Source organism: Melospiza georgiana, chromosome 3 (assembly GCF_028018845.1).
Source record: "Melospiza georgiana isolate bMelGeo1 chromosome 3, bMelGeo1.pri, whole genome shotgun sequence".
NCBI classification, from domain to species: domain Eukaryota; kingdom Metazoa; phylum Chordata; class Aves; order Passeriformes; family Passerellidae; genus Melospiza; species Melospiza georgiana.
The window spans coordinates 94,767,636-94,795,268 of record NC_080432.1 but is presented as its reverse complement, the minus strand read 5'-3'; the positions used below and the strand labels follow the sequence as shown (position 1 = coordinate 94,795,268).

Sequence of the window (27,633 nt, the reverse complement as noted above, 5' to 3'; positions counted from 1 at the left end):
TGTCTTAGCAGAAGCAACAGACAGGTCACGTTTACAGAGGCAAATAAAAACCAAAGCCAGGCTGCCCTGTGCTGGCAGGCGATTGCCCACACTCCCGGGATGCCAGCACGCTCCCTGGCATGGGTTTTGCCACGGCTCTTGCCCCTCGCTGCAGGCCGGGGGTGACTGTGCCAGCCCTGCTCCGTCACGTCTGTTCCGCCCTGAAAGGGTGAACTCCCAAAGCACTGAATTAACGTGGAATGGTGTAACGGAGAGGGCAGGGAAAAACACCATCCACTCTCCCACTGTTGTTCGAGCGGCGGCTGCTGCCGTCCTGCACAGCTCTGGCGGGAGGGAGGGAGAGGGAAGGAGGGAGAGGGGGAGCTCCGCGGCGCGGGCAGAGCCGCGCTTCCTCCGCGGGCTGCGCACACCGAGGGCACCGCGGTGCCAAGGACGACATTCTGGCGGCTCTTCAAACCATTTCGACACCACAGGCTGAAAGTTCTGCTGCGAGAGGTGCGGCAGGGGCGGCCCACGGCGAGGGCGCGGCGTAACAGCGAGGGACAGAGCCAAGCAGAGGAGGCTCTCCCCGCCTCTCCCTCGCTCCCTACCGCAGCAAACGCAAAGGGCTGAGGCGGGCCGGGAGGGCACCGTGCTCCTCGGCACTGCGCATGTGCCAGCCCGCGCCCCCCGCGCCAGGACCCTAAATGTCCGCTCGGGCTTCACTGCCGCGGATACCCGGTGTGCTCGCGGCGCCCGCCCTGCCCTTCTTCCGGCTCTGGCTTCACTCGGGTGGGCGGGGCCAGCGCCTTCCCGGGCCGCGATCTGTGCTGCTCTCGCGAGAGCTCCCCCTTTTCCTGGCCGGCGCGGAGCGAGGTGGGTGCCCGGGCCGGGGCCGCCGTTTCCCCGCCGGGGCCGCCGCGATACGGGACCGGGAGTGGAGCGGAGCCCCCCGCGGCACCGCGGCGTCGGGATGCGCCCGATTACCGCCAGCCCGGGGCCCGATGGCCGCCGAGGCGCCCGGGGCCGGGGGTGGCCAGCCGGCGGGGTTTCCCTCCTCCCTCGGCCGGCGGCGCCCTGCGGGAGGAGGGGCCGGGGCCGGGAGCGGGCCCGGGAGTGCCGCTCGCCCGTGGAGCCGCTCGTGGGGCTCTGTGCGTGGTGGGGCCGCTTCCCGGGCTGCCGGGGCCTTGCAGCGGGCCCCGAGGTGGGCAGGCCCCGCGCTCCCTGGGACGCTGTTCCTGTGGCCTGGTCGTCACCCCTGGTGCGGCGTGCTGGGGCTGGCCCGGCCCGTGGGGCGGCCTCTGGCTTAGTTCTGGAGCGTGTGGCTGCGCAGCCGGACTGGGGAGTCCTGGCTGTGTTTGGAGCAGGTGACACGTGCTTGGTGACAGCCAGAGTGTTCTTTTGCATTGCAGAAAGGCCATGTTCAGCTCTAGCGCCAAGATTGTGAAGCCTAATGGCGAAAAGCCAGATGAATTCGAGTCTGGTATATCCCAGGTACGTGGCTTTTCCTTATTCTCTTTGGTAGCTCACTTCAAGTTATGGACATAGTTGTCCAGACCCTAAACTTTGAGGATAATCCTGCCAACGTGTTTTCTTTCCTAGTTTTATTTGGGAACTGAGTCCTCCTCTGTTTCCATTAGTTAAACTTGTTGGATGTTGGTATGTCTTACCGGAAGTTAAGTCTTTGATACTGGCTGTGGTTAAGAGTCTATACCTGCTCTTTGGCACTGTGGACACACTTTGGTCTCAGGTGTTCTCATGAACTGAAGTGTGTGTAATGGATTATTCCACAACTTCACTTTTGTAGGCTCTGCTGGAGTTGGAAATGAACTCCGACTTAAAGGCTCAGCTGCGGGAGTTGAACATCACAGCAGCTAAGGTAGGCTGGACCTTGTCCACTAACAGCTGGGTGGTGGCTTGTTCTGTGTATGTTTAATTTTTGGGGATATTAATGTCCTAGGTGAATGGTGACTTAAGCCTTGTGGCCTGTGATAGTTTTGTTATGTGCTGCTGTAGCTTATCTTCTGGTATTTGCTGCTAGTGTGTAGGATTCTGTAGTAGTGTTTTTCTTAGGAGCTGATCTGAAAACGATGGCTCTACTTTGTGTCTCTGCAGACTGGGTTTGGGGTGTGAAACTTCCTTTTTGCATGTAGATACTGGCTGGAAATGTAGGTGTTACAGAAACTTAAAAACATAAACTGCAATACTCTTCATAAAAAACAAAATTGTTTGAATCTCTTAGGTGCAGTTAGTAGATGGATTGAGGCAATGGACTGACTTGATAGTGTAGCTTAGTCTCCTTGGACATTTCTAGTTTTAGATCGTGCAGGCAGCTGAACCATCAAGAAAGAAAAAGAAGGCGGCAATTGGTGGGAAAGGAGAAGGAAAGTTAGTGTTAGAATTTGTCAGCCTGGGAGACTGGATGGCAGCAATGAAGCAGGTCACTGCAATCAGAAACTTTATTGGGCTGCCTTTGGTTTTTGCCCAGCCTCACCAGTACACAGACACAGGATCCTGACTGCTTAGAGTCGAGTTAAAAGTCTGGGAATGCAGAAAGCAGCATGTATCAGGTATGAGCTGAATGGCCTTCAGAAGAAACCACATCTGTGTGGAAGTGCAGCAATGCCATCTGTCCTTAGTGAAATGCTTTCAGAAAAGTCTTTGTTGTTTACTTAGCTGCTTGATTTTATTTGTGAGAAATCTCCCATGGGCATCTGAATTGGCTCATATGAGAAGGTAGCTGGTGAAGAACAATCCATCCTTCCATTCTGTTGGAAAATGAGGATGTGTCTGCAGCCAGTTCCATGGGAGAAGTGCCTTGTAAGCCTATGCAAACTTTGGGTTTAACTACTGGAGAGACAAACCAGGGGAGAAGTAACCTGTCCTAGTGTATTGTAATCCTGTTGGTATTTGGAGGGGTGACATGTTTTGATTGAGTAGGGATGCAGTCCTAGGCAAGTGGCTGACAGAAGTGATTTCCATGAAGCAGTAGATTAAAAGATTTGTTCCCCTAAACTTTGGAGTCTGCATTAGAGGCAACTAATTTTTGAAACTTTGTATTAGCACAAATGCAGAAGGGATAGTAAACATTCAGTATAGTTGCACTAGCACCTGAGTCTCATCTTTCAGAAGGAATGGGACTTGCTGTTCAGAGGATGTGATTCTGAAAGGGATGGTGGGATGTATGGCCCAATCACTCCTCCACAGCGAAACAAGTACTCTGATAAAAGTTTTTGTGTCAGTGCTTTCTCTGTAGAGCATTAAGGCAGGTACTGCTCTCTGAGGCACTCCCTGCCCCATGGAGTCAGAAGCAAGACTATCAATACCTGTGCTCAGGATTCATGGTCAAACCAAACATTACTTCTCAACCCTCAGTTAATGCTTACTTTGTACTTTTGTTTCAGGAAATTGAAGTAGGTGGTGGCAGAAAAGCCATCATTATCTTTGTACCAGTTCCTCAGCTGAAGTCCTTCCAGAAGATTCAGGTGCGGCTAGTCCGGGAGCTGGAGAAGAAGTTTAGTGGAAAACATGTGGTGTTCATTGCTCAGGTAAAAAACCCCTTAGAATCACAAAAATGGTGACTTGAAGGGATATCTAGGGGTGATCTAGTCCACACTCAGGCATGTTCCAGTGTTGCATTACCCATTCAAGGTAACAGTGATAGTAATTCATTGTACCAGCAGGAAATGTAATGAGCGTCTGGTGGATGTTAGCTAAAATGTTTTCAGCTGGCAGCAGTGGAAACTTGGTGAGATGCAAAGTTGTTTCATGAAGGATATTACTTTTTTGCTCTGGCCACCCTTACTCCTTCAGAAGTTTGACACACAAAGCTTAAAATAAAAGGGAGCAAATATTAATAGAAGCTTTGCTACACTTAGGCAATCTAGGCACTTAAAATTTAATTTACTAGGAAAGGAGGAAAAAAAACTCATGCAAGTTCTAAATATATGGCAGGAGCTAAGGTGAAAAGGTGTTGGTGGGATCTCTGGGCAGTACTTAAGGGTTGGACAAACTAGGAATCTGGTTAAAATGAAGCTAGCTGAAAATTTTTAATGCAATTCTTAGATCCAGAGCACCTTACCCTGAGTCTTTATATGACCAAGAGGATTTATTTGAATGAAGTGCCTCTGGTTTGCTTCACCTAAAGGTTCTTGACCCAGAGGGTGGTTGGGCACTGGAACAGGTTCCCCTAGGGAATGGTCACAGCACCAGCCTGACAGAGTGCTGTGAGATGTTTCTGCATTACTTTCTGGCACATGGTCTGACTTGTGGGGATGTTCTGTGCAGGGCCAGCAGATGGACTCGATGGTCCTTGTCCTTCTCTTCCAACTCAGCATATTCAGTGATTTTTTTAGATTCTGTAATCCCTTGAGAATTCCTTATCAATTCAGTAATCTATTTTAGAAGGGAACATGTGATTTTGAGTATGACATGACCCAATTTGGATAATGGTAGCCCCATCATGAATACAGTCATGGAGAAGCTGTGATGTGATGGTAGAAAATACTGCAGGTGGCTAAAACTGCATCTAGAATGTTTTAAAATGTCTACACTTGCAGTAGGAAAGTAGAAAATAAGTTTTACTGACCTAACATTTAGATCCTAATTTTGGAACAGGTTATATTTAAGCCAGGATTTGATCTGGATTGTGCAATAGATCTTACTAATAGAACTAGCATTTCAATCTCAGATGTCACCTAGCTGTCTGTGGAACTCAGTGCACTACTCTGGTTTGCGCCAGAGGCTCAGTCTGACAGAAGTTTGAAATTCCCTGGGATTTCTGTTCCCAAAGAAGTGTGTTCACAGTGCTGATGAGACATAGTAAAATACTGTGGTTGTATTCTTGGAGAGAGGAGATAAAGTACAAGTCTGCTATTTCAGTGCCCTGAATACAAGAGTAGTAATTAAAAAATATAACAGTACAGCACATCACTTTCTGCAGGCAACTCTAGTTCTCTAGTTTCTAATGCTGATGTAACTTTCAGCATACTTAAGTCTACCTTTTTGGCTTTTCATGCATTGGTTTCTAGTGTGGGAGAAAAAGGTGCATGTTTCTGAATTCATTGTAACCACCAAATACTGAGAAATGCCTTTTTGTTCTTCTCTTGCCTTAACAGAGAAGGATTCTGCCCAAGCCAACAAGAAAAAGCCGCACAAAAAACAAGCAAAAGCGTCCGAGAAGGTTGGTAAATGATACTGATTCAGTATGACAGCCTTCTTTTGGGCCTGGTAGTTTAGTCAAGTAATGGTTAGTTGAGTTTTTGAGAAGTCATTTAAGTGATTGGCTGGTCTTGTCCTTTCTCCTACTGCTTGAAGTACTGCTTTGTATCTGTCATTTGACTGCTAAAGTGTTCAGTAGAAAGGTCACCTTTGGGCACTGTGTTGCATTTCTTAGCACTCTATTTGTATTTCCAGCTACAGCTGTAGCAAATTTTTAGCTGTCAGTGCTGGCTTAAGGAACCCAACCTGCTGTCTCTGTTACCACAGTGTGCTGACAAGAACTATTTTCTTTTAAGTTGTAGGAAGAGCCTCTTCCACATCACATGTTAGACTGTGTGCAGAAGTCAAGGCTGGCACACTGAAGGGGATGCAATGAGGGAGAGAGTGGCTGAGGAGGGGTGTAGGTATGAGTACTAGTCCCTCTGGATATGCATTTGATAGCAATAGTATAGTCATTTGTGTTAAATGGCCTCCCTGCTCTCATCTAGTCACTGGATTGCTAGACATGCAACACTGCTACGTCTCTGTGGATGTCAGTGCCTCATCTGTATGTTGCTATGTCATTATGTAAGTCTGTGTCTTAAAGGTTTGTCCTCTATGACATGTGGCATGTCTTGTAGCTTCTCCCTGCTCCCCCAGTATTATACCTGTGTCATGTGTATTTTGCAGTCTTCAGGCATGAATTTTAAAAGTACAGCTTCACAATACTAATTTAGCTGCAGTCCTGCCTTTGGAAGACTCTGCCTGTGTTCTTTTAAAATTAGCACTGCACAGTGGTTAGAGAAGTTGGCATTTGTGTCTGAGTAGCACGCTGCCACTTTCTGCATGAGGAAGGGCCAGTGTGCAGGACTGCCCCCGTCTCAGCCTGAGATGAGATCAGGCTGCTCTGTTGTTGTGGATGTCTGTCTGTCTCCCTTAGCTATGCCAGTGTGGGCAGGTGTGAAGTGCTGCTGTAGACACAGGTGTTGGTTACTAGTGATACTGCCCTGAAACTGGATTAGGATGCTGCAGACTTAGTAATCCATCTAGACTCATGTAAAACAACCTGGGCCATCTTTTCTCGTGTTGGCTCAATTCTGGACAGTTCAGGAACACACATGTGAATTTCAAACAGTCTTCTAAGTATGGACTCAATTGGCCAGCTAGTCTTTTTCTGTATTACATTGGTCTTCTAAGCTGCTTGGCTTTAGGCAGATGAAGAAATTGGTGTTTCCAAAACTGAGTCTCCCATGAATGTACTCTGTGCAGCTGAGGATACTTGTCCACTTAAACTTTTCCAGTCAGTGTCTCTGGCAGAGTTGCAGATGGAGCAATTTGGTTTTGATTTAAATTTTTATTAAATGTGTAGAAATAAAGTATGTTTTAGGGCTCTTGCCACAAATGAGTGTGTGGTCTAGAAGGTCAGAAACCTGGCTACTTTTTCTTGTGCAGTCATTAAATTTCTGCACTCTGTAGAATTCAGCTTTTCTTTTTGCATGCCCTGTGATAGTGCTGTATTGTCACACTGTGGCATTAAAGAGAGAAAACGCCTCTGAATTTTCAGCTATGGAAGATTTAAACCTTGTCAAACTGGAATTTTCCACGAGGATGTGTTTTAATGCTCTAAATGTGGCATTTCAGCCGTACACTTACTGCAGTGCACGATGCCATTCTTGAGGACCTGGTCTTCCCCAGTGAAATCGTGGGCAAGAGAATCCGCGTGAAACTGGACGGCAGCAGGCTTATAAAAGTCCATCTGGACAAAGCACAACAGAACAATGTTGAACACAAGGTAAATTAAAAAAACTTTCTCATGCAAGTGGGGGGGACATTCTGATATCCCCAAGAGACTGCTTAGGGATACAGGAAAAGACTTGCCTTTTGGCTTGTGGAGATGCTTTGGTTTTGTATTTGGAGTAAGGTGCTGAAATAGAGGCAAAAGAGTTTTGGGCTAAAGCTCTAGTTCAACTTGCCAAAGCCCCTGGATTATGAAGTAGTTATATTGGTTCCCTCATGGGACCAGAGAGTGTTTTATTTGGTTTTTTGTATGAATAGGGGTTGGTTGGGTTGGTTGGTTTGTGTTTTTGTTGTTTTTCAAGTGAAGCATTTAGTTTTGACCTGAAACACATGTGCTCAGTAAAGCCTGCACTTGGCTTGATCTTTTTCTGAAATGGGAGGCTTGTGTTCAGGCCTGCTCAGCTCTTAGGGTCTCACATTGTTGAAAATCAAAGAGAGCCCATATACTCTAGAGGAAATGTATCTTTTGTGTAAATCCTCAGCTACCTTAATATAGAAGAAAATAATTGGCCTCAGAGTGGAGATACACTGGCAAATAGTATAGTACCTTAAGTATGTTTACTTAGAGTTACTTGTTTACACAGCATGTATAAGCAAGATTTATTTGTCTTCACAGGTGGAAACATTTTCTGGTGTGTACAAGAAGCTCACAGGCAAAGATGTGGTGTTTGAATTTCCAGAATTCCAGCTGTAAAATGCAAAAAATGGCTGAATAAACAACTATTCATATAACAGAGTAATTTCATTTAAATTTTGAATTCCATAAACACAGGTGGGGATTAACTAGTTCATGGGACTTCTCTGCTGTCTGGAGAGTGACACCTGTGAATCAAAGTATTAACTCCCCAGCTACCATTATAATGGTAGCCCTCTTGGGTTTTTCTTGGCACTATTGCAACACAACTGGACAAAAAGAGTCCAGAGCCTGCAAAAAGAATTCATACTGAAGAACCTAAGCATTCCAAATCTCAGCTGGGGGAAATAAGGAGAATTACTGTAGAACAATGGAACTCCTCTGAGTTTTGCACACAAGATAGCAGTTGGAGACCTACCTGTTCCTGACACTGGAGGAAGTCAACTAGCAGGTGGTGTGTGACATATGAAATGTGTAGAAATGACATGTGGATAAGGGGTTTGAATTCCTAGGAAATGGGGTGGGGGAGGTATAGGTTGATTTTTGAGGTAACTTAACTTGCTCTAATTGGCAGCATTCCTTGCGAGTTCTTACCTAAAAGCAGGCTCTGTAGCTTCTCACCTTTCAGACTGAAATGGGAAGGAATTTTTACTTCTGAGTGCTTGACTATATCACTGGACAAAAATGACAGGTTTTTTAGGTATTCATCTTGCTTTCAGAAATATTTTTTTAGATTGTTTTAACATGGTTCTCTACATGCTCAGTGATACAGGGAGAGGTGGGGAAGAACTAGATGCATCAGTATCTGAAGGCTGACAGTGTCTCAGAAACACAACACTTTTGACTTCAGTATCTGTGGGTGAATATCTGTGAATAAAGATATGCAGTATCTTTAACAAGAACCCTTTACACAAGCTCAGGGTGATGTTGGTCATTTAAAGTTTTGAGCTAATTACATGAATTTACTACCTGATTGTACTAAACATAGTATTAAGAGTAAGTGTTTAATTTATCACAGTAGAAGACAACTAATTTTGGAGTCAGTCTGATAAGTGAAGAGCTAAGTTGGGACCAAGTTGTGTGACAGGAGCACTTAATAACTGGCATTTTTCTACCTGAGGGTAGATGGAGAAGTACCACTCACTGAGGATCTTTGTATCTTTACTTCCCTTTTCCATTTACAGTAGTTTTGGTTGCTTCCCATTTGATGCCTCTTTAGCTATGGAGAGCTAAAAGTTTTAAAACAAGTTCTGCATTGCTTTTGCATTGAAAAATTAAGACTTCAAAATTTAAGCATGACTTAGTAGGGCAGGACAGATAGCCCTGTGCTGTTACTGTTGGTGCCAGGAATGCCAAGAGAAGGAAAACCTGCCCTGTTGCAATTAGTAGTTAATTTCCTGTTACTTGCTGACAAGGCTTGAGTATTTGCACAAAAAGCAGGCTGTATCTTTGAAGAAGTTTGTTTACCTTAAGGCCTTTCCTATCTCCTTTTCAAACTTCTGTCTCTGGGGTATAACTTCTTATTTATTCCTTGACTACTTATTGTTCATCTTGAATGATTCAGCAGAAGTGAATGCATCAGCTTCCCTTAGAATTAGATGAGAGGAGTTGGCAGGTATATAATAACCCTGAATCCTGTCTGTGTGTGTGGAGAATAATTGTAAAAGATCTTACAGTAGAGGACCCATAACTTTTGAATTCAAGTTTTCATTGCAAAAATGGATATTATTCAGATTGGAAATGCCACCTTGTCTAGTCCCCCCTAAATAGTCTTGAGTCAGACACATTAGTAAGCTTTCCTCTAAAACAGTCACAGATGGCAGCCTGTGCAAGTAGACCTTGGCTGGTGTGGGCTGAAGAAGCAGCTTGGGGAGTATTTGGAGACTTAGCAGATGTTAACTACCTTTAGTTAAAGGCTGGTGAGCCTGCTGGGGCTGTGGAACCTCTGCAAGGAGAGGTGATCCTCAGCAGGCTTTGCTAGACAGCATTTCCTGCTTTATAGGGAAATGTAACTCAGGTTTCATCTCTTCATAGTAATAAAAATGTCAGTCGAGTTTCTTTTGAAGCACTGGGAGGGGGTGAGCGGGGGAGGATAAATCCAGTAAACTGAACAGAAAGATTGCAAACGTTCCCAGGCATTGCCAGCTGGCTATAGATTTTTCTTGGCTCTTGTTGCAAGCCCTCTTGAACTATATGATATGCAAAGGCTCACGATGGCCCCATAAGCAAATTCTTTGAGGGAAAGGATAACACTGTCAAAGCTCTATGGCTTTTACATCAATTAAACTACAAGACGAGGTGAATTTTTGTGGCATAAAAATAGAAGGCTGTGTGCTTGCAAAGGACTGTAGTCTTAGTTTACCTCTCGTTACAGACTCCCTCGTGTGTTTGTGTCAGTGATACAGTCAGACAACTCCCTCTGTCCCTTGACAAGCATACTAAGTGCATGCCTGCAATCTGGAAAGTCAGTTTGATGCCATCTGGTCAAGTGCTAATGAGGCTGCTGGAATGCTGGTGTCAAATGTTACCTTAACCTAAGCAAACTCCATGTGAGATGATGCTAGACTTTTCCCATACCTTTCACATGCTGGCACAGTTGAACTCTGAACGTGCGATTGATCACGAGTTCTGTCAGCTGCTCTGGGTGAAAGAGTGGTGGGGCGTTCTGTACCAAGACTGCAGCAATAATATGTGGGTACTACCAATGTGCAAACACAGCCATATACTGAAGTTCTTTCCTGTAGTAGCTCCAAATGAGAAGTAAGGGCTTTACATCTGTTAATTGCTCATGAGACATTCGCCTGATCTTAAAGCTTCAATTATTTATTTCATATGAATTCTTTCAAAATGTCTTCAAATATTTTTGCCTGTGAGGAGGTCTGATCCCTGGTGATTTTTCTTCAGAAAGGTATACAGATGTGTCACTAATTGTAGTATAACAGAACTTGCCTGAAGTTTTGGGTGGTAAGTGCTTGACCTATCTTTTATTAATAGGGCAACTTGATATATGATAACATCATGTCTGAGTAGTGCCTCTTGAGTGTAAATGGGAACAGCTGGTGAGTTTCAGTGTATGATCTCATGCCAAGCAGCATTCAAAGGAAATCCCATCACTTCTGCATTATGGACTGAAATAATTAATGTCCTATTCCTTTGTTTTTCCTGAATTTTCCAAGTGATAGGCCTGAGTTTGATTCTCAGTTACATCTGAAGGTCAGAGCAATGCTGAAAAGCTACACCTTCTCTAGTTTGTGGGATGTGCTGTCTAGGCCACTGGACGTTTATCAGAATGACAGAAAAAAAGATGTTGATTACAGAAAGTTATGAAGGCTCATAAAATGAAGGTTGGTGGTGAGGCTGATGAGGGAGTGTGAATTTGCCTGTGTCCAGTAGGGGCTGACTGCAGCACTGATCTGTGTGAATAATTCACTGCTCTTTAACAAAGTGCCTTTACCCTGCCCCTTGCTGCCTGCCTTAAGGGTGCTCCTGTGAAAACCCTGCTGACATGAACATCTATGTACTAGTGCTCTGTTTCCTACAGAGATGCAAGTAGAGGATTTTATTTATGTATTACCATCAAGAGGAGAAAGTTTGTTGGATTTGTTAAGTTTGAGTTCATGTATCTCTTCTACCTTCCAGTTACTCTCTTATTTTCAGGAAAATCATAAGTTTAGTGTCATGCAGTTGCTACTTGGTGTTGTTAAATGATTAATAGATAACATTTCTAATTATTGTCTATTGAGTTAACATGTGTGGCTCAGTTGTGATCTGCCCCTGGAGCAGCAAAAATAGAATTAAATCCAAGCACTGAGGAGATTATGCTAGTTTTAGAGATGACTAACAGAAAAAGCACAATTGCTGCAGTGAATGCTGCTTAAAAATTTTTATGAAAAAAAATAAAATAGTTCCACATTGCTAATAAAGTAGAAGGCCAGGTTTTACCCAGTTACAAATAAAGTTAATATTGTATTGGCGTGGCCACACTGATCTTTCCCACCTTACATCTCATGCACTGCACAGAAGAGGTGGGAAGGAGAGCTTTGCTCTCTACCCACAGAGATTCTGGGGCAGTGCTAAGATAGTCAGATGGCAGGTGGATATCTTCACAGAGACAGATCTACAGGCTGTGTTTTACCAGGACTGTCTTAACACTTAATAAAGTTGTTTCCTATTTTCTTGGCCAAACAGATACTGTTCTGTGAAGCAAAGGGAATAGGACACATCATTGTGCTGCCCTGGGAGCAGAGGAGGGGTTGCACTTGGCATGCTTGTGTGCATGCTTGTACCATGGAGGAGTCCTCTATCTGCTCTGTCTCCTTGCTACTTTTTGGAGTTTCTTGGGGATGTCCTGGGAGGCCTAAAAAGGGCTGCTTACTGAGTCAGCTCTTACTTTCAATAACTAGAACAGCATTTGTGATGCCTAGAATAAACTGAGCTCCTGCAACTCATCTCAGGTACTGATTTTTTAAAGAGTTTGGGTATTGGAAATTTTAATCCTTTGGAAAAATCTGATTAGGAAATGCTGATACCATTGCATGCTTTGCTAAACCAAAGGGAAAATCGGAGCCTTGTCATCTTCTCTTAAGATTTTTTAATAACCATTGTGTTTTAAATAGGTGTTGTGTTTAATCCTCTTACAGATAGAAAGATAATGCTAACTAACTATGAAAAGTGTAGAAAAATTTTCCTGGATGCTCCCAAAATGTATTAGCATATTTTTTTCTGTTTTCTAAAAACTTTTTATTGTCCTTTTACAACCAGTTGGATTTTATCTGCATGGTTTTGGTTTGGTTTGAATCCAAGAATTCCATTTGTAGTTGTGTCAATGTGGTATTTACCCTGAATTTAGAGGTTGGAGAAAAATTGTGTAGTGGATCAAGCTGAAGTAGCTGGCCCAACTGGTGTCTTGCTGTATAGAAATACAGAATGGTCTGGGTTTCAAGGGACCTTAAGGATTATCTACTCTAGCCCTCCTAGCTATGGGCAGGGATACCTTCCTCTAGAATAAGATTGTTTAAAGCTCCATCCAACCTGGCCTTGAGCATCTCCAGGCATGGGGCATCCACAGCTTCTCTGGGAAACCTGTTCCAGTGTCTGACCAGTCTCACAGTAAAGAATTCATAGTATCTAATATAAACCTGCCCTCTATCAGTTTGAAGCCTTTCTGCCTTGTCCTTGTAAAAAGTTCCTCTCTCAAGGACTGCATGTCCTTGTAAAAAATCCTCTCCAGCTTTCTTTTAGCCCTACACTGCTTTAGGTAATGGAAGGTGCTCTAAGGTCTCTCAGGAGCCTGACCCTTTCAGCCTGTGTTCATTATAAAGGTTCTCCAGCCCAGCTCTGATGATGTTCATTAGCGCTCCTCTGGACTCATTCCAACAGGTCCACATTTTTCCTATGTTGGGGGTCTTAGAGCTGGATGCAGCACAGCAGGTAGGTGCTCATGAGAGAGGAGTAGAGGGACAGAGCCACTTCCCTCAACCTGCTGGCAATGCTACTTTTGATGCAGGCCAGGATATGGTTGGATTTCTGGGTTGCAAGGGCACTTGGCTGGCTCACGTTGAGCTGCTCATCAGCCAGCAAGTTCTTCTCAGGGCTGCTCTGGATCCAGATGTCATTCTCTGCCCAGTCTGTGTTTATGCTTGGGATTGCCTGCCCCAACCCAAGTGCACTTGGTGTTGTTAAACTTCATGAGATTTGCACAGTCCCATCTCTTGATCCTGTCAAAAGAGTCTCCTGTTTCCCTGCAGAGAGGACTCACATTTTCCTTAGTATTCCTTTTATCACTGATGTACCTAAAGAAGCTTTTCTTCTTGCTTTTGATGTCCCTAGCCAGATTTAATTCTCTCAGGACAGGTTAGCTTTCCTAACACGTTCCCTCGTTGCTCAGACATCTCTACCCCTCCCAAGCTATCCATTCTTGCTTCCACCCACTTCAGGCTTCCTTTCTGTGTTTCAGTTTGTCCAGGAGCTCCTTGTTCCTCTGTACTGGTATACTATGTCCTCTGGAGGCTATCCCTCTCTCTCCAGCAAGGGTAGCTCAAACACTTGGGTATCCCAGAGAGGCATGTTAACATGATAGAGAACTTAATAACCAGCAGCTGTTCTGACCTGGTGATGACCTAAGCTGCTCCCACACGGTCCATGCATCAGTACCCCAGTTTCCACATATTAGCCTGATTGGGATGATGCACCAATATGGCTACACAGTTTCCAGTTGGATTTTGGGGTGGGAAAAGGTTACTTATGCCCTTCTGTATGGGGACTATGCCTTTCTCTCTCATGTGAAAGAAAACCATGTGCTTGTTTATTCTCCCTTTTCTAGAGAAAGCTCTTTCACTGCATTTATAGTGTTTGCCCTTTCCTTTTGAACACTGGTCATTTATGTTTGTTTTCTTTTCTGCTTCCCCAGTGTTGAGTCCTACCTTTTCTACCAGCTTTCCCTGAAAGGCTGTTTCTCTATTGAATTCTGTTTCTGGCCTCAAAGTTATTTTCCTGTGTTTACAGGGAGAGTAGATATGTATGTAAATGGAGTTGTCTTTGCCATGGTAATATGATCTTCAAAGGCTTGGACTACAGTCACTTTGCTGCATTCTTTACATAAAATGTTTGTCTTGGCAAGTTTCTGCCAACAGAGTGCTGCAAGGGCCCAGTCCTGCTAATTGCCTTCTGCTCCCACTGAACTGATGGGGCCTTGTGCATAGAAAATGAACTTTAAAATTAGAGTTGCATGGTCCTTAGACAGTTATGTTCATGTTCTACTATTTTGCCCTTTCTTTACTGAGGTAATCTATTGAGGAAGAGATCATTGGTTCTTAACTCTTCGTGACCATTTGGTGTGTGTGAAAACACAGGAGTTCATAGCAGTGGAGGAGGGTAGCTAGGTTCCAGTCCAGCATGGAACCCTCTATGTAGGCAGTCCACAGGGAGTCCCGAGTTTGAGACATCACTACCTCTTTTTGTATCTGTTTTTCTCTTTGCCATTAAAGCTGGTCAGTGTGTGCTGTGGGCTAACAAAACAGGAGCTGTCATGGGCAAGAAGGCCGCACTCTCCAGGCTTAGGGAGAGAGGCTACATAATGTCAAGAGCAAAGCAGAAAGAGAGTACATCAGTACTGTGTCATCAGCTTGTACTGCAAGCCCCACCACAGCACAAAATTCGCAGTGGAGTGGATCTACACCTCAAAAGAGATCTGAAAAGTGATAAAGAAGTGAACACACAGATGATTCTATTGCAGCTTTCTCTAGGCACTCAGTCTAAAACCTTTTCTGTGTTCTGATACTTTCCATGTGGAAAATGGAAAGGAACCTCCTGCTACTGCACTTAGCTCCTGCCCTGGTTTTCAAGGTCACATATTGGGGTTATCCAAGCTCCCAGCCCACTGGGTACTTGCTTAGAGTATGACCCCTCAAATGTTACTACCTGGAAGAGCTGAGAGGAGGGAACAGTGGCATGAGATGGATGGAGACAGATGATTCACAGGATTTTTTTTGTAGCTATTAGAGCTACAGTCTTACAAATACAGCAGCTTTTCATCAGAGGGTATTAATTGATATAGTCACAAGTGATACTCTCTATTTGCCTTGGAAATGGAGAGTGAAGCCATTTATATCTGTTGAAGTATAAACTGCTGTAACTGAGGGGGGTGTTCTCAAAATCCCATTTTCCAGAATCAACTGGCCCCAGTTTTTTTGCTGCTTGAATGTATATGGAGCACTGTGATTTATCCAGGCCTCAAACTAGTCTAGCTGTTTAAGGTAAAAACCAGGTTTCTACAACTATTTAGAAGCTAGAGTGAAATAGCACTAATGTTGTATCAAAGGTGTTTAAAAAAACCCACAAAATATTGTGAAGATGCCTGCCATGTGGATAATTTAGTATTTACATTGTTGTGGGGTGTTCAGACATAGCTCTGAAACAGTTGCCTGTTTTACTAAAGTCAAGAATGGTGTAGCCAATTGCAAGCATAGAGAGAATTTCAGCAAGGGGAGAGTGTGTTAATTATCCACACGAGATGATCACATTCAGTGCTGCATTTCATGTGTTTTCATATCCACTGAAGCAAAGCAAGAGAAGTGTTGTGCTGGGGCAATGTGCATGCATGGCTTAGAGCTGAATAGATGTAAATGGTTAAAAAGGGGTTCTCTGCTAGAGAGGAGGAGGGGAAAGTAAATGTGCATTCCCAAAAAAGTACATTCCCAAAATAAAAAGCTTACATCATGGACCTCTTCAGTTTTCCCACACTTCTTCCCTAATTATTGTCCTGCAGGACAGCTGATCTTTTTCAAACAGGAAGCTGTTTACAGATAACACTTGCAACTGTTTTGTCTGATTTGTTGAACTGTCGAAAAGAAAAAGACAACCTCTTTTCAAATTAAAAACTGTCAGACTTCTGTAAACAGCAGCAATGAGGTTCATCTGTGCAGTGTCCCTGCAGGCACAGAGCGTTGTGCAGTTCCCATTCTCTCAGCAGCCATAAGGTAAGAGACTTTAATGCTTTTACTCTGTAAAAACATGTAGAAGAAAAAGTCTGGATATTTGTTAGGGAGCTGCTTTGTATATAGCAAAATATGATTGGCAATCCCCAAATAGAAGGAGAAGGTAAAGGAAAAAAGCTTACTTGAGTCTATTGGATAACATTGGACTTTTCTATTGAGAAGCACCCATGTGGGTTAGATCACTGAATGCCAGTTTAGTTTAGGAGGGGGGTGTATCTAAAATGTACATATGTCATTGGAAGAGCTTGCTTTCCTTTTAGCAGGAAAGGACAAAACAGTACATGAATTTTAACTTCTCCTACAATTGAAACTTATTTTACTCCATTCCTGAGCTGTAATTCCTGGTAACAGACACAGGCAGTTGTCTTGTTTTCCACTTTGAAAAGTGATCTTTTAATACAACTGCAAAGCAAAGAATGAAGACTGACATTGCAGAAGTGAAGGTCCAGTAAGGGCTGGAATTACATCACTGGATAATTAAGAGCAATCTTGGTGAAAACCAAATCATTTAGGGAGTAGTACCATGCAGAAATTCTTAGTGACATATGTGGGTGTATAATAATACAAAATGTTGGTCCAAGTGAGCAGGAATGAGTGAGACTAAGTCATACTTTAGTAAGCAGCCAGGCACATGCCTGCTTTTCAGTCATGAGCTATGAAAACTAGGATTCATAATGGATTTGCAAGTTTCCATTCTGACCTCTGTGCATACATATGTGTAAATTTTGGAGGAGGATTGTTTTCTAGCAAAATCAAATCACTGTGGAGAATACCTAACTTAATTTGTCATACAGCGAAACAGTGTCTGGACTGGAAATGTTATGCCTTTGTGGATTGGTGTAAAACCAATACACTTTGATTCTTGGGTATTGAAATATTTTCAAAGTGTTACAAATGTAAAAACTGCTTCCCTGTGTTTTCCTCTCTGTAGCTGAGATCTTTGTATTTAATATGTATGTGATTCTTTACATGGTCATGAACATTTAAGGCATTATAGTAATCAGAAAATATAAAACAAACACTAATTTAAAGTTGACACTTTTAAAATGATACTATCCCTAAAATTTTAGTATGTTGCTGATGCAGCATAGATAAGGTGTGCCAGTGTTGTAGACAAGAAGTAAGACTCACAAGGTGAGTATTCATTTTAAAAATGTTTTTACTCTCTTTCATAAAATTCTTAGATATATCTGTTAAAATTAAATTATTGTTTAGTCAAAACATGAAAGATATGTGAGTTAAATTTGTAGTCAGAATAGCAGTTGAAACATGACATCGTTCTACAGTCAACAGAGACGTGCAGCAGAAATCTGTGCGATTTCTAATTGTATGCTATGTTCAAGACTATTTTTTTCTGATTATTTTGAGTGACTTTACACTGTTTCTAAAGCTCTTTTTAGTCATCTCTAGGGCTGTCCAAAAATTCTTGAACGAGAATCCTTTTGAAGTAGGAAGACTTTTGGCAGAGTAGCTTTTTAAAGAGAAGTGTCAGTTTTCTGGGATAGTTCAGTTCTTTTGTCAAATTATTTTGGCTGAAAACCAGGAGAGTTTAGCCAAAAATATTCTCATGGTGTCTCTTGGGAAGTGTAGTTTGTGCTTTGCACTGCATTTCACTACTGGCTGAACCTCACAGCTGAACCACACTTCCCGTAAGGCTGTGTGGTCAGGGTCTCACTATTTTAATTTCCCTTGATGAAAGGAGTGTTAGGGTGTATTTTGGAAAAGTAAGTCTCGTAAAAGAGGCACAGGCTGGGCTCATAAGGCATCAGCTGGTTGATAACTAGTTGGCAGATTGTTAAAATCTCATTGTTTCCTTCTGGTTTGCACGAGCCACAGGCCATCCTGGTTTTCAGCCATGAGAGTAGGGCCCTTCAAGAGAGTGTCAGCAGAAGGTTTAAAGCCTTTTGTTGTTTTTGGCCGTGCAAACACCTGTACAAGGGAGAAAATATTTAATAACATTTCTAAGGCTTTGTTAATGCTTCTGCCAACTTTTGTACTGAAAGTATTCTATTTTATATATTTGGAACTGAAAAATGCAAGGGAGCATGGCTGGATGTTCAGATTTTTTAAGAACTCTTAAGAGGAAAATAACCTACTAGAAGCCTGAAGCTTTAGAAAGAGGTGGTTTTGAAAATCCAGCAAGGTGTCATCTCACCCATGTAAGTGGCTCTTCAGAAAAATCTAGTCCTGGGTCTTTTGCCTTGTATAAGATGTTTGTAGTCAAGAAAAGAACAGAAGTTGGTCTGCTTAAGCACTTCATCAGTGCACCAGTTTCTTAATTTTTCCATAGGACACTAGGATCCTTACCTTCTGTGACTCTTTGCATGCTGCCCCCTCAAAAATTTGTCAGAAGATTGTTTAGGAGATCCATAGGGCGTCCTGGAGGCCAGGACAGAGCAGTATGACAAATGGTGAGGGGTTTTAGGGTTTACACTGGTGTTCTTCTGCACTGAATCATAGAATGGTTTATGTTGGAAGGGACTGTTAAAGATCCAGTCCAACAGCACGTGCATGAAACCAAGCTGGATGCCAGACTCCAAACCAAGAACTGGCTGTGCAATATGGAGTGAGTGGAGGAGAGCTAAGGGCTGAAGAAAGTGACACCACAGTCAGAAAAGTGTGTGATGGCCACAACAGCCATCTGAAAATTGCTTCTGAGAGGTGTTCCACGATTCTCTCTGCTGGATGTGGATCAATTCACCATCTTTAGTGCCAAATGCTGCAGGAGCTAGAGTTCTGGAAGGTGCAAGCTTACCTTAAATTTGTGTGCTGAGTTGTCCTTCAAGCATAGAGGTTTTGAAAAATGACTCAGAGAAAAATGGTTTGTACAGTTCTCTTTGAAAACTAGACTGCTGCTACCCATATCACATAATATTATAATTATGTGTCATAATAACCTGCTGTTTGGGACCACTTACCCAGGAAGTAGGAGGTCTAAATGCTGCTCATTGCACTGCTCCAAACCTCCACCTCCCATCTGCTGGAAAGGTGCCCTTGTAACTAACCAACATAGTAATTTGGTGTGCTTGGAGGAGACTGAAAGATTTGGGTGTGTTTCCTTGATGGAAATGGGCTAGGTGAGAGAAGAGTGTCTTGTTATTCTTCTCAGGCAAGATGTTGACCATCTCTGGTATGTGCAGTAAGAAAAGCTTAGACACCCAAGTTGATGATTTTAGCAAATACTTAAACTTGCTGACAGGTATCCATTTGTTCATCTTTAGTGAGCTCTAGAGAAATGGTCTGTGGGCTCCAAGAGACCATGGATGAGATGTTGAATGCCAGGGTCAGTCTGGTCTTTGGAAGGACAAAATTATAGAAGTGATTTTATAATTTTAATTTTACTTATATAGAGAACTTTTTGTTATCATCAGAGAGTTTTGTAAGAGATCTAATTTTTGAGAATTAAAACAAAGAGCTTTAAAAAATTTGATATGAAAGAACCAGCATTGGTAGGTGGCACAGTAATAATAGCCAATGAATTAAAAACACCAGACAAGAATCTAATGAAGACCTCACACAGGAAACAGAAAAAACCCCACAAATCCCCTTATTAAGTAGGAAAAAAAAAATGTATATCAATGAGCTTTGTCAGAACGGTGTTAATAAGAAAACAGGTCTCTGATGGCTCACTGGAGTGGAGCTATGTTCAAGAAATGTTAAGGAAACAGATACTGAGAACATGTGGAAGAGCAAGAGAAGGACTGATGGTGCATGCTGAGGAGACTGCAGAGTGCTGGATCTGCCAGCAGCACTTACAGGTACACTTGCAGTGTTTCTCTCTAGCTGTGCAATGAACTTGCAGTTTAAAGCTAATGTAGAGATTAAATGAGATAATGTAGTGAGAGCCATGCTGTGCTGAAAAAACTCTTTATTGGAGATTATCTTCCATTGCTGTTTAGTATCTTTGTGAATTGGGTTTGTTCAGCCAGAAGAGAAGGTTTTGGTGTGACCAAATTGCAGCCTTCCAGTGCCTGAAGGGAACTTAGAGGAAAGATGGTAAGGGACTTTTTACAAAGGCCTGTAGTGACAGGACAGGGGGAAAGGGCTTCAAACTGAAATTAAATAGTAGAAAAATATTCTTTACTGGGAGGCACTGGAACTGGCTGCCCAGAGAAATTGTGGATGCTCCTGGAATTGTTGAACCCCTGGAAGTGTTCAAGGCCAGATTGGAGCTCTGAGCAATCTGGTCTAGGGAAGGGTGCCTGCCCATGGCAAAGTGGTTGGAACCAGATGACCTTTAAGCTCCCTTTCAACCCAGGCCAATATATGATATATGATATGTCAGAGTTGCCTTTTATGTAATTGTGGAGTGTCAAAAACTCTCAGTTGTTGTTTTCTACTTTTATGACAGTTGTACAAAACCTATAGAGGGACTTGGTGGGCAACTGGCCTCCAGACATGGCCAGCCCACTAAGTCTGACAGACTGTCTCCTCAGCAACTCTGTATTTAAACATGCATTTGCCTAATTACACTTAATGTACAAGTGATTGCATCACACTGTTCCTTGATTCTAGGGAAGATGACATTAAACACTGCAGCTACAGTGACTGAGTACATGGGCTTTCTGTTATGTATAGAACTGACGTCTCTGTATCTTTTTGGCAGCAATGAGTAACTGTGGCAAGTCTTGGTTTTGTTTTCATTGTTCCTTTTCTTAAGTCAGATGGTGGATGTTGGGATTTCAGGTCAGTTTACTCTTTAATACCATTGAAGCCTTTTATTTTACTCGTAACTGCACAACAGTAGCATTAGTTTTTGCTCCTGTAAGTGCCCTATAAATTCTGAGCCGACAAACGTGGAGGTTTAAGTGCTCATTGCTTAGCTGTTCTGCAGCTTCTTAATTGGTGCACAGCTGCCCTCTGGTCATTTTCTAGCTTTGTGAAAGGTACATCTATGGCTATTGTTAGAGAATTTGCTGAGTACCAAAGCAGTGGAAATGCCAGTAGTTATCACTTACTTAACACAGCTTGTTATATTATTCCCTAGAAATGTACATTATTAAAATACAGAAATCTCTCAGGGCAGTTGGTTAGATGGAAGAACTTCAATGAAAAAATTTCTAAGAGGGTTGTCATCCTCAAGAATCTTTTGGTAGCAGAAGCATCACGATATACATTTAAGGGAAGTAACACCTTCTTTATATGGATTCAGATAAACACCCTTGCTTGCAAATTCTGTTCTTCACATTCTATCTGTTTACATCTGAATTAATATTTCAGATTTACAAAATGAGATGAGGTTGTCAAAAGCATCTCAAACTGCATGCAATCCCTTGTACTCCTTCTCAAATTTTAAAAATATTTGTCAACCGGTGCATTGTACATGATAAAGTATTTTGAGTGCATGTGTTGTGGCATGTCTAAGAGCTGCTCTGGGAGGTTTTGCTACTGAAAGATATTTCCACTAGGTTCCTTTTGGCAACAGCTTTTACACTGGATCATGGCTATTGCCAATGATATAGACTGATTAGTGAAAGTCTGCTGTGGCATACTAGTGTATAATAGTAATACAAAGTATAGTGTAAGAATACTTTGACTTCTGAGAACTTTGTTAATGTCTAGAATTGAGTGCCTTTTTGTGTGCTTCAACTAAGTCACATCAGACACATAGAAACCTGTTTATTTTCCCACTGCATTTTGCTTATACAACTATTTCTGTGTACCAACCATATATTTTCTATAAATGTGGGCAGTTTTGATAAGTTCCCCTTTCTTTTGTCTTCTTTCCTTAATCTGTATTTGAAAAGGTGTGTGAGACCTCTAAGAATAAAAGGACATTGGGTAGTACTGTTGCTATCAAGATCACCTGTCACTCGTCCAATGAAGATATAGAAACATAGAATGGCCTGGATTGGAAGGGACTTTTACAATCATCTGGTTCCAACCCCCTTGCCATGGACAGGGACATCTTCCATTGGACGAGGTTGCTGAAAGCCTCATCCAGTCTGGCCTTGAACGCTTCCAGGGATGGGAACTTCCTTGGGCAGCCTTGTGGGGGTCCCTTCCCACTCTCACAGTAAAGAATATCTTCCCAGTATCTAATCTAAAGCTACTTTAAATTTCACTGTAGTCCTGTCACTATACAGTCTTGTAAAAAGTCTTTCCACATCTTTCTTTTAGACTCCCTTTAGGTACTGGAAGGCTGTAATTAGGTGACTCCAGGAATCCCAAATATCTCAGCCTTTCCTTGTAGGAGAGCTGCTCCATCCCTCTGATCATCTTGCTGGCCTCCCCTGGACTCACTCCCACAGCTCCATGTCCTTCCTGTGCTGGGACCCCAGAGCTGATGCAGCCCTGCAGGTGGGGTCTCAGCAGGGCAGAGCAGAGGGGCAGAATCCCCTCCCCACGCTGCCTCTGATGCAGCCCAGGGCACGTTTGGCTCTCCAGGCTGTGAGGGCACATGGCTGGGCCATGTCCAGCCTCTCACCCCCTCACACCCCCAAATCCTTCTCAGCAGGGCTGCTCTGGATCTGCTCATCCCCAGCCTGTGCTGATGCTGGGGCTTGCCCTGACCCAGGTGCAGCACCTTGCACTTGGTCTTGTTAAACCTCATGAGATTCCCATGGGCCACTTCTCCAGCTTGTCCAGGTCCCTCTGGATGGCATCCTCTCCTTCAGGAGTGTCACTGCACCACAGCTTGGTGTCTTCTGCAGTGCACTCAATCCCTTCATCCATGTTACTAATGATGATATTAATTACATTGGTTCCAATACAGACCCCTGAGGGACATGACTTATCACTGATGTCCATCAGGACACTGGGCTGTTGGCCACCACCCTCAAGATGTGATTGTCCAACCACTTTCTTGTCCATCTAACACTCCACCCATCAAATCCATATCTCTCCAATTTAGAGAGAAGATGTTGTTCACATGGGGCACCATGTGAAAGGCTTTACAGAAGAGAAAGACAGAAAGAGAAGACTTCCAAACACCTCAAGAAAGAAATGACATCTGTAGCCCTTCCCTTGTCCACTGATGTAGTCACGTGTAGAATCACACAGGATCACATGTAGAGTGTTAGTTGGCTCTCAGCCTGAAAGTAAAAACAACCTTTTGTTGAAATAGCATTGACACTGCCCCAGTTCAAATGCAAGATTTTGATCATCTTGCCACAGTGTTTTGTTATATTGAGGATATCACTACAAGAAATATGTCCTTGTCATTTGAGGATAACATTCTTGGATCCTTTCCATAACTCTTGGTGGCTTGCATGCTATTACAAAACGCCTGATGTTGTTGTGTTTCCTATGTTCTGTATCTTTTACTGGTTATTATATTCCATTGCAGCCTAGTATTTTGCCATATCTTTCCTTCTTTTAAAATGTTCCCACTCTCATTAATGTGCAGGGTTCTTTTTTGGTTTTTGGTGGGGCTTTTTTTTTGTGGGTTTTCTTGTAGGTTTTTTGTTTGTTTTGTTGTTGTTTGTGTGTTTGTTTGGTTTTGTTTGTTGTTTTGGTTTGGTTTTGTGGTTTTGTAGTTTGTTTATTTGTTTGTTTTTCCTGGTAATTTAGTCCCTTGAATTCTTTCACTTATGTATCTTCCTGTTTTCTGTATGCTGCTGGCATGCAGTGGCACAGTTTTGTAACACACTGAAGGCCATCTCAGCTGCTGCCAAGGGCATTCCTTTCCTTGGCTGGCATAATTTTTCACAGGAATTATGGCCATTTTATCCTTGCCAGGAACCAAGGAATTAAATCAACTAAAAAACAACATTACAAGCAGAGGATATCTTACTGCTGGAATAGCAGCCTGTGCTAGCTGGGGTCAGCTGGCCTTGGTGACAGTACAGAGAAGGGCAGGCTGATGTGTGACTGCAGCAGGAAGCCAGGCTGCTGTTAACCCTCCTGTAAACTGACTTAGCTAATTTGCAGTGATGGGACACCTCTCACCTAACTTTACATACCTGCAAGGCTGAACTAGTGATACTCAGCAGTGAACAGGTACCTCCAGAGTCAATTTTCTGTATTGAGATGAAATGAATCCCTGTGCCAAGGTGCCTTTCTCTGACTTGGCTACACAGTGTTCAGGATGTTTTTCTCAGACTGACCACCTAAGCCAGAACAATTAAGTCCCCTCTAAGGGTCTGTTTAAAACTAATCTCTGCTAGCTTGAGGTCTGGACCTAAGCAGAGTTGTCCTGATAAATGGGCATCTGCTAATGGCAGCTGTGCTCTGTCTTATGGTTCACTTTTTGAGGTGTCATACTTGAAGCATTGGGAAGAACTGGGAAGCAGTTCAAGTGGCTTCCCTTTGTTCTTTGAACCTCCTTTAATTGCAGTTGTCACTTATCTAATGTGTGAGAAAAGGGGGTCAGCTCTTGTTTTTTCTCCTCAGTGAGGAGTAGGTTATTGTGACAACCAAAAGCAAACCTTTTTCCTGTCCCCTCACCCTCTGGTATGGTGCCACTGCTCCTCTGTCCTTTCTCTGGTCAGATGTCTAATTTTTCCCTTTTCCTGTATGTCTGCTAGTAGTCTATATTCTATGGTTTGTCTTTTGTTTTTATTCTTCCTTTAATCTCAAAACCTGCTTTTCTTAGATTTTGTCTTCTTTCTGGATATTCCTGACCTGTCCATGTGTTTGTATGTGATTCAGTTGTGGGCCACAAAAACAGAAATCAGAAAACTCATTTTAGCCAGTTTAGTGTAGTGTCCTACCAATAGGCTTGATCTGGCTTTGTCATCAGGCTTTTTCTCTGCTTCCTTTCATCCTTTAATGTAGCATGCCTGAGTGTAGTCTAATTTCACTTGTTGTGTCCATTCAATGTGAGCAATTACTCTCTTGGGGAGCTGGAGCTGTGTGTTTCAATCCTTTTAAGTTAAGGATCTTCCATAGTTGTTACTTCCCACCCTTTGGATCAATACTTGAATGGCATTTCTGTTGTGCAAAAGGCAGGTGCCACTGCTGGCATGGCTGGGATGATTGGATGGGGCCTTGATAGATTTCTGTCTCTTCTCTGCACCTCCCAGAATGGAACTGCTGGACTGGGACAGCTCCCTCCCAGGGTGAGTTTGCCTTTTGAGCCTGTCCAGTGCCCTCAAGAACATAATGGTCAGGCCCACCTAGGAAAGCTTCCAAACACCTCAAGAGTGAGAACTTGTTGCAAAGTGTAAGTGGGAATAATATTGCACAGATATCCCAACTTCTGCAGCTAGTCCCATGCCTCTGTGGATGGGAAGGGCTGAAAAGCAATGCCTTAAAGCTTCATAAATAAAATTACAAATGCATATGTTCATAGGATGTATTTATTCATGTACAGAAATGTTCCCTGCAGCATTATCCACGTCATTCACTGATTCTTGGTGAATCCTTGGGTTTTTATTTCTTATAGATAACTGTGTGGGGATAGTATGAAGTTCTCATGTAACTGCTTTGTAGGAGTGGAAATGAACAGAGACATTTTAGACCCCTGTTTTAGAAGAATTGATAGTTAAATTAGAACCCTGTACACTAGTTTGTTTGCTTGTTTGTTTGTGGTTGAGAATACAAAAAATTTGATCTGACATATAACAGTGATGGCAGCCAAAATCACAAACTAGTTTTGTAAAATATAGCTGAAGGCAGAAGAGATCTTGTAATCTAGTCGAGACTTTGACTGAAACATTGCATGAGAAATTCTGTTTAGTATTTCTAGTTGTCTCTGACCACCAATTTACATAAAAACAAAAATTTACTTGAGTGTTATTTTCTACAAAAAATCCATAGATTGTCTAAAAATCCATAGAGAACTATTGTGAAAAATTTTGCACTCAGGTCTCATCTCCCTTGAGTAAAAGTTTTGAAAACTTGCTCTTTTCTGGCACTACTTTATCTCACTCTTGCTGAAGCCTCATTTTTACACTTTCAGTACAAATGACAGTAAGTTAATTCTAACATCAACTTATTGACTTCAGCAGAACAACATCAGGATGAAATTTGTCCCAATTTTACAAAACATTCTTCTTGATGAAAAATGAGACTATCTACATCTGATAAGGGCATCTATGTTGACAAACTAATGATACCTTACACCTCACAAACATTGTGTGAGGAAATGGCTCTATTGTGCCAGTGTTAAGTGTACTTTGGGGAGTAACCAAGGACTTAGTATCAGTTTGCTTTGTAGGTAATGCCAGCAGCTTCCCATCAGCTTGGACTCACTCTTTTGTCCTCTACAGCAAATCTTGCTGTTCTTCAGCATCATCAGGAGCTGAAATGTGTTATGTCTCTGCTTTATGCTACTCCATGCCCCATAGATTTCACAGAGGCTTGGTATCCACGGCAGTTATGGTCCTCATTTTTGCAATTCTACACTATTAATATTTAGGGAGTTTTTTCAGTCTTTCAAGTCCATTGCTTTAACCTTTAAATCAACACGTAGGATTTAACTTGAGAGCATTGCAATGTTAGGATAATGATCACCCAATGTTTAAGCAGCTTTGTAATTGATTCTGATTTTTATAGTCCAGCTAAATGGCAAACGTTTGATTACCCAAGGTAATGTGCAAGGGAACTGAGAGGACAAATGAGAAAATGCTTAGATAAAGTAAAAGCCTAGCTACACAAATCATCTGTAGGTTAGGAAGATTAATAAGGCTGTAATGGAGAAAGATGAGGTCAGTGACACAGGTTTCATCTCCAGTGTGAAAGGCTTCTTCCCCAGGGAATGATCCACATCCCTTGGGCCAAGGGGTGAAATGCAGCTTGTGCCAACAGTGCTGGAGGCTTGTCCCTTCTGCTCCTCCCCACTCCCCCCAGAAACCTGTCCCTGGTCTGAGGTGGGCACTGGAGGCAGCCCTGGGACTTAATTTATTTTTTGGTCTTTTATCTGTTCAAGATGTTTGAAATAGCATGGAGACTGTGTTACAGCCTGCTATTTTGTGGGCATGATTTTGTGGGCATGTGTTGCATCTCCTAGAATTCAGCTTAGGGCCTGCAGGTGGCTTGAAGATACGTGAGCTGCCAGAGAGTTCTGCCAGGGAGGTGTTGAGATGTGGATGACAAGGACTTGAAAAGTCAGGGAGTGAAAACTGTTGAAAGTTATTGCTGTGTCTGTAGTGCTGACTCAAACCAGCTTGGGAAGGTCACTCACCAAATGTGGCTGTGGTTCTGCAGATTTCTGTGTCTGTACCAGAAGTATACTCAATTCAGAATATAGATAATTCAGCTCAGATAACTGAGAATGAAGTATAGTTTTTAAAATTACAGCAAAAGACATATCATAATGTGAAAACTACTCAGTGAAATAAAATCAGCTCAAAGATGAGTCCTATAGGATTATACAGAAGATTAGAGTTACTCTGTAGCTATTGGCTGGCTGAGCATTAATGCCAGCAAGCATCACTTGTCTTCTGCATTTTTCATCCATTAAGTTTCATCTTGGCAGATCATCTGTTTCTTCTAAGTCCAAAATAATGGCATAGAATTAGCCACTGGCACTTTTGGAGCCACTGGCAGATACAGGGACTTCATGCATGAGGCATTAGCTGGCTCAAGTGATCTCCAAGCTTTCCATCCCCCAGAGTTGGAGGGAAGTGTGGGAACTCAGTGAGT

At 42.8% G+C, this 27,633-nt stretch overlaps 2 protein-coding genes across 4 annotated transcripts in view; both read left to right on the top strand.

Moving 5' to 3' along the window:
- The first annotated feature begins 792 nt into the window (after positions 1–792).
- Positions 793–7,707, top strand: RPS7 (ribosomal protein S7). Its single transcript, XM_058020027.1, has 7 exons — positions 793–855; positions 1,392–1,473; positions 1,787–1,858; positions 3,384–3,527; positions 5,097–5,161; positions 6,820–6,970; positions 7,592–7,707. Exons 2-7 carry the CDS (start codon positions 1,399–1,401, stop codon positions 7,667–7,669), a joined length of 585 nt encoding a protein of 194 aa, XP_057876010.1. The 5' UTR covers positions 793–855; positions 1,392–1,398; the 3' UTR covers positions 7,670–7,707.
- COLEC11 (collectin subfamily member 11) overlaps positions 7,703–27,633 on the top strand; it is a 44,309-nt gene continuing 24,378 nt past the window's right edge. Inside the window, exon 1 of one of the 3 annotated variants that reach the window (XM_058020026.1) lies at positions 7,703–8,060. The gene's annotated coding sequence lies outside the window, so the exon portion shown is untranslated. Of the gene's footprint in view, positions 8,064–15,297; positions 16,087–27,633 lie in introns of those variants that run through there. The other 2 variants (XM_058020025.1, XM_058020024.1) reach the window with 2 other exon arrangements.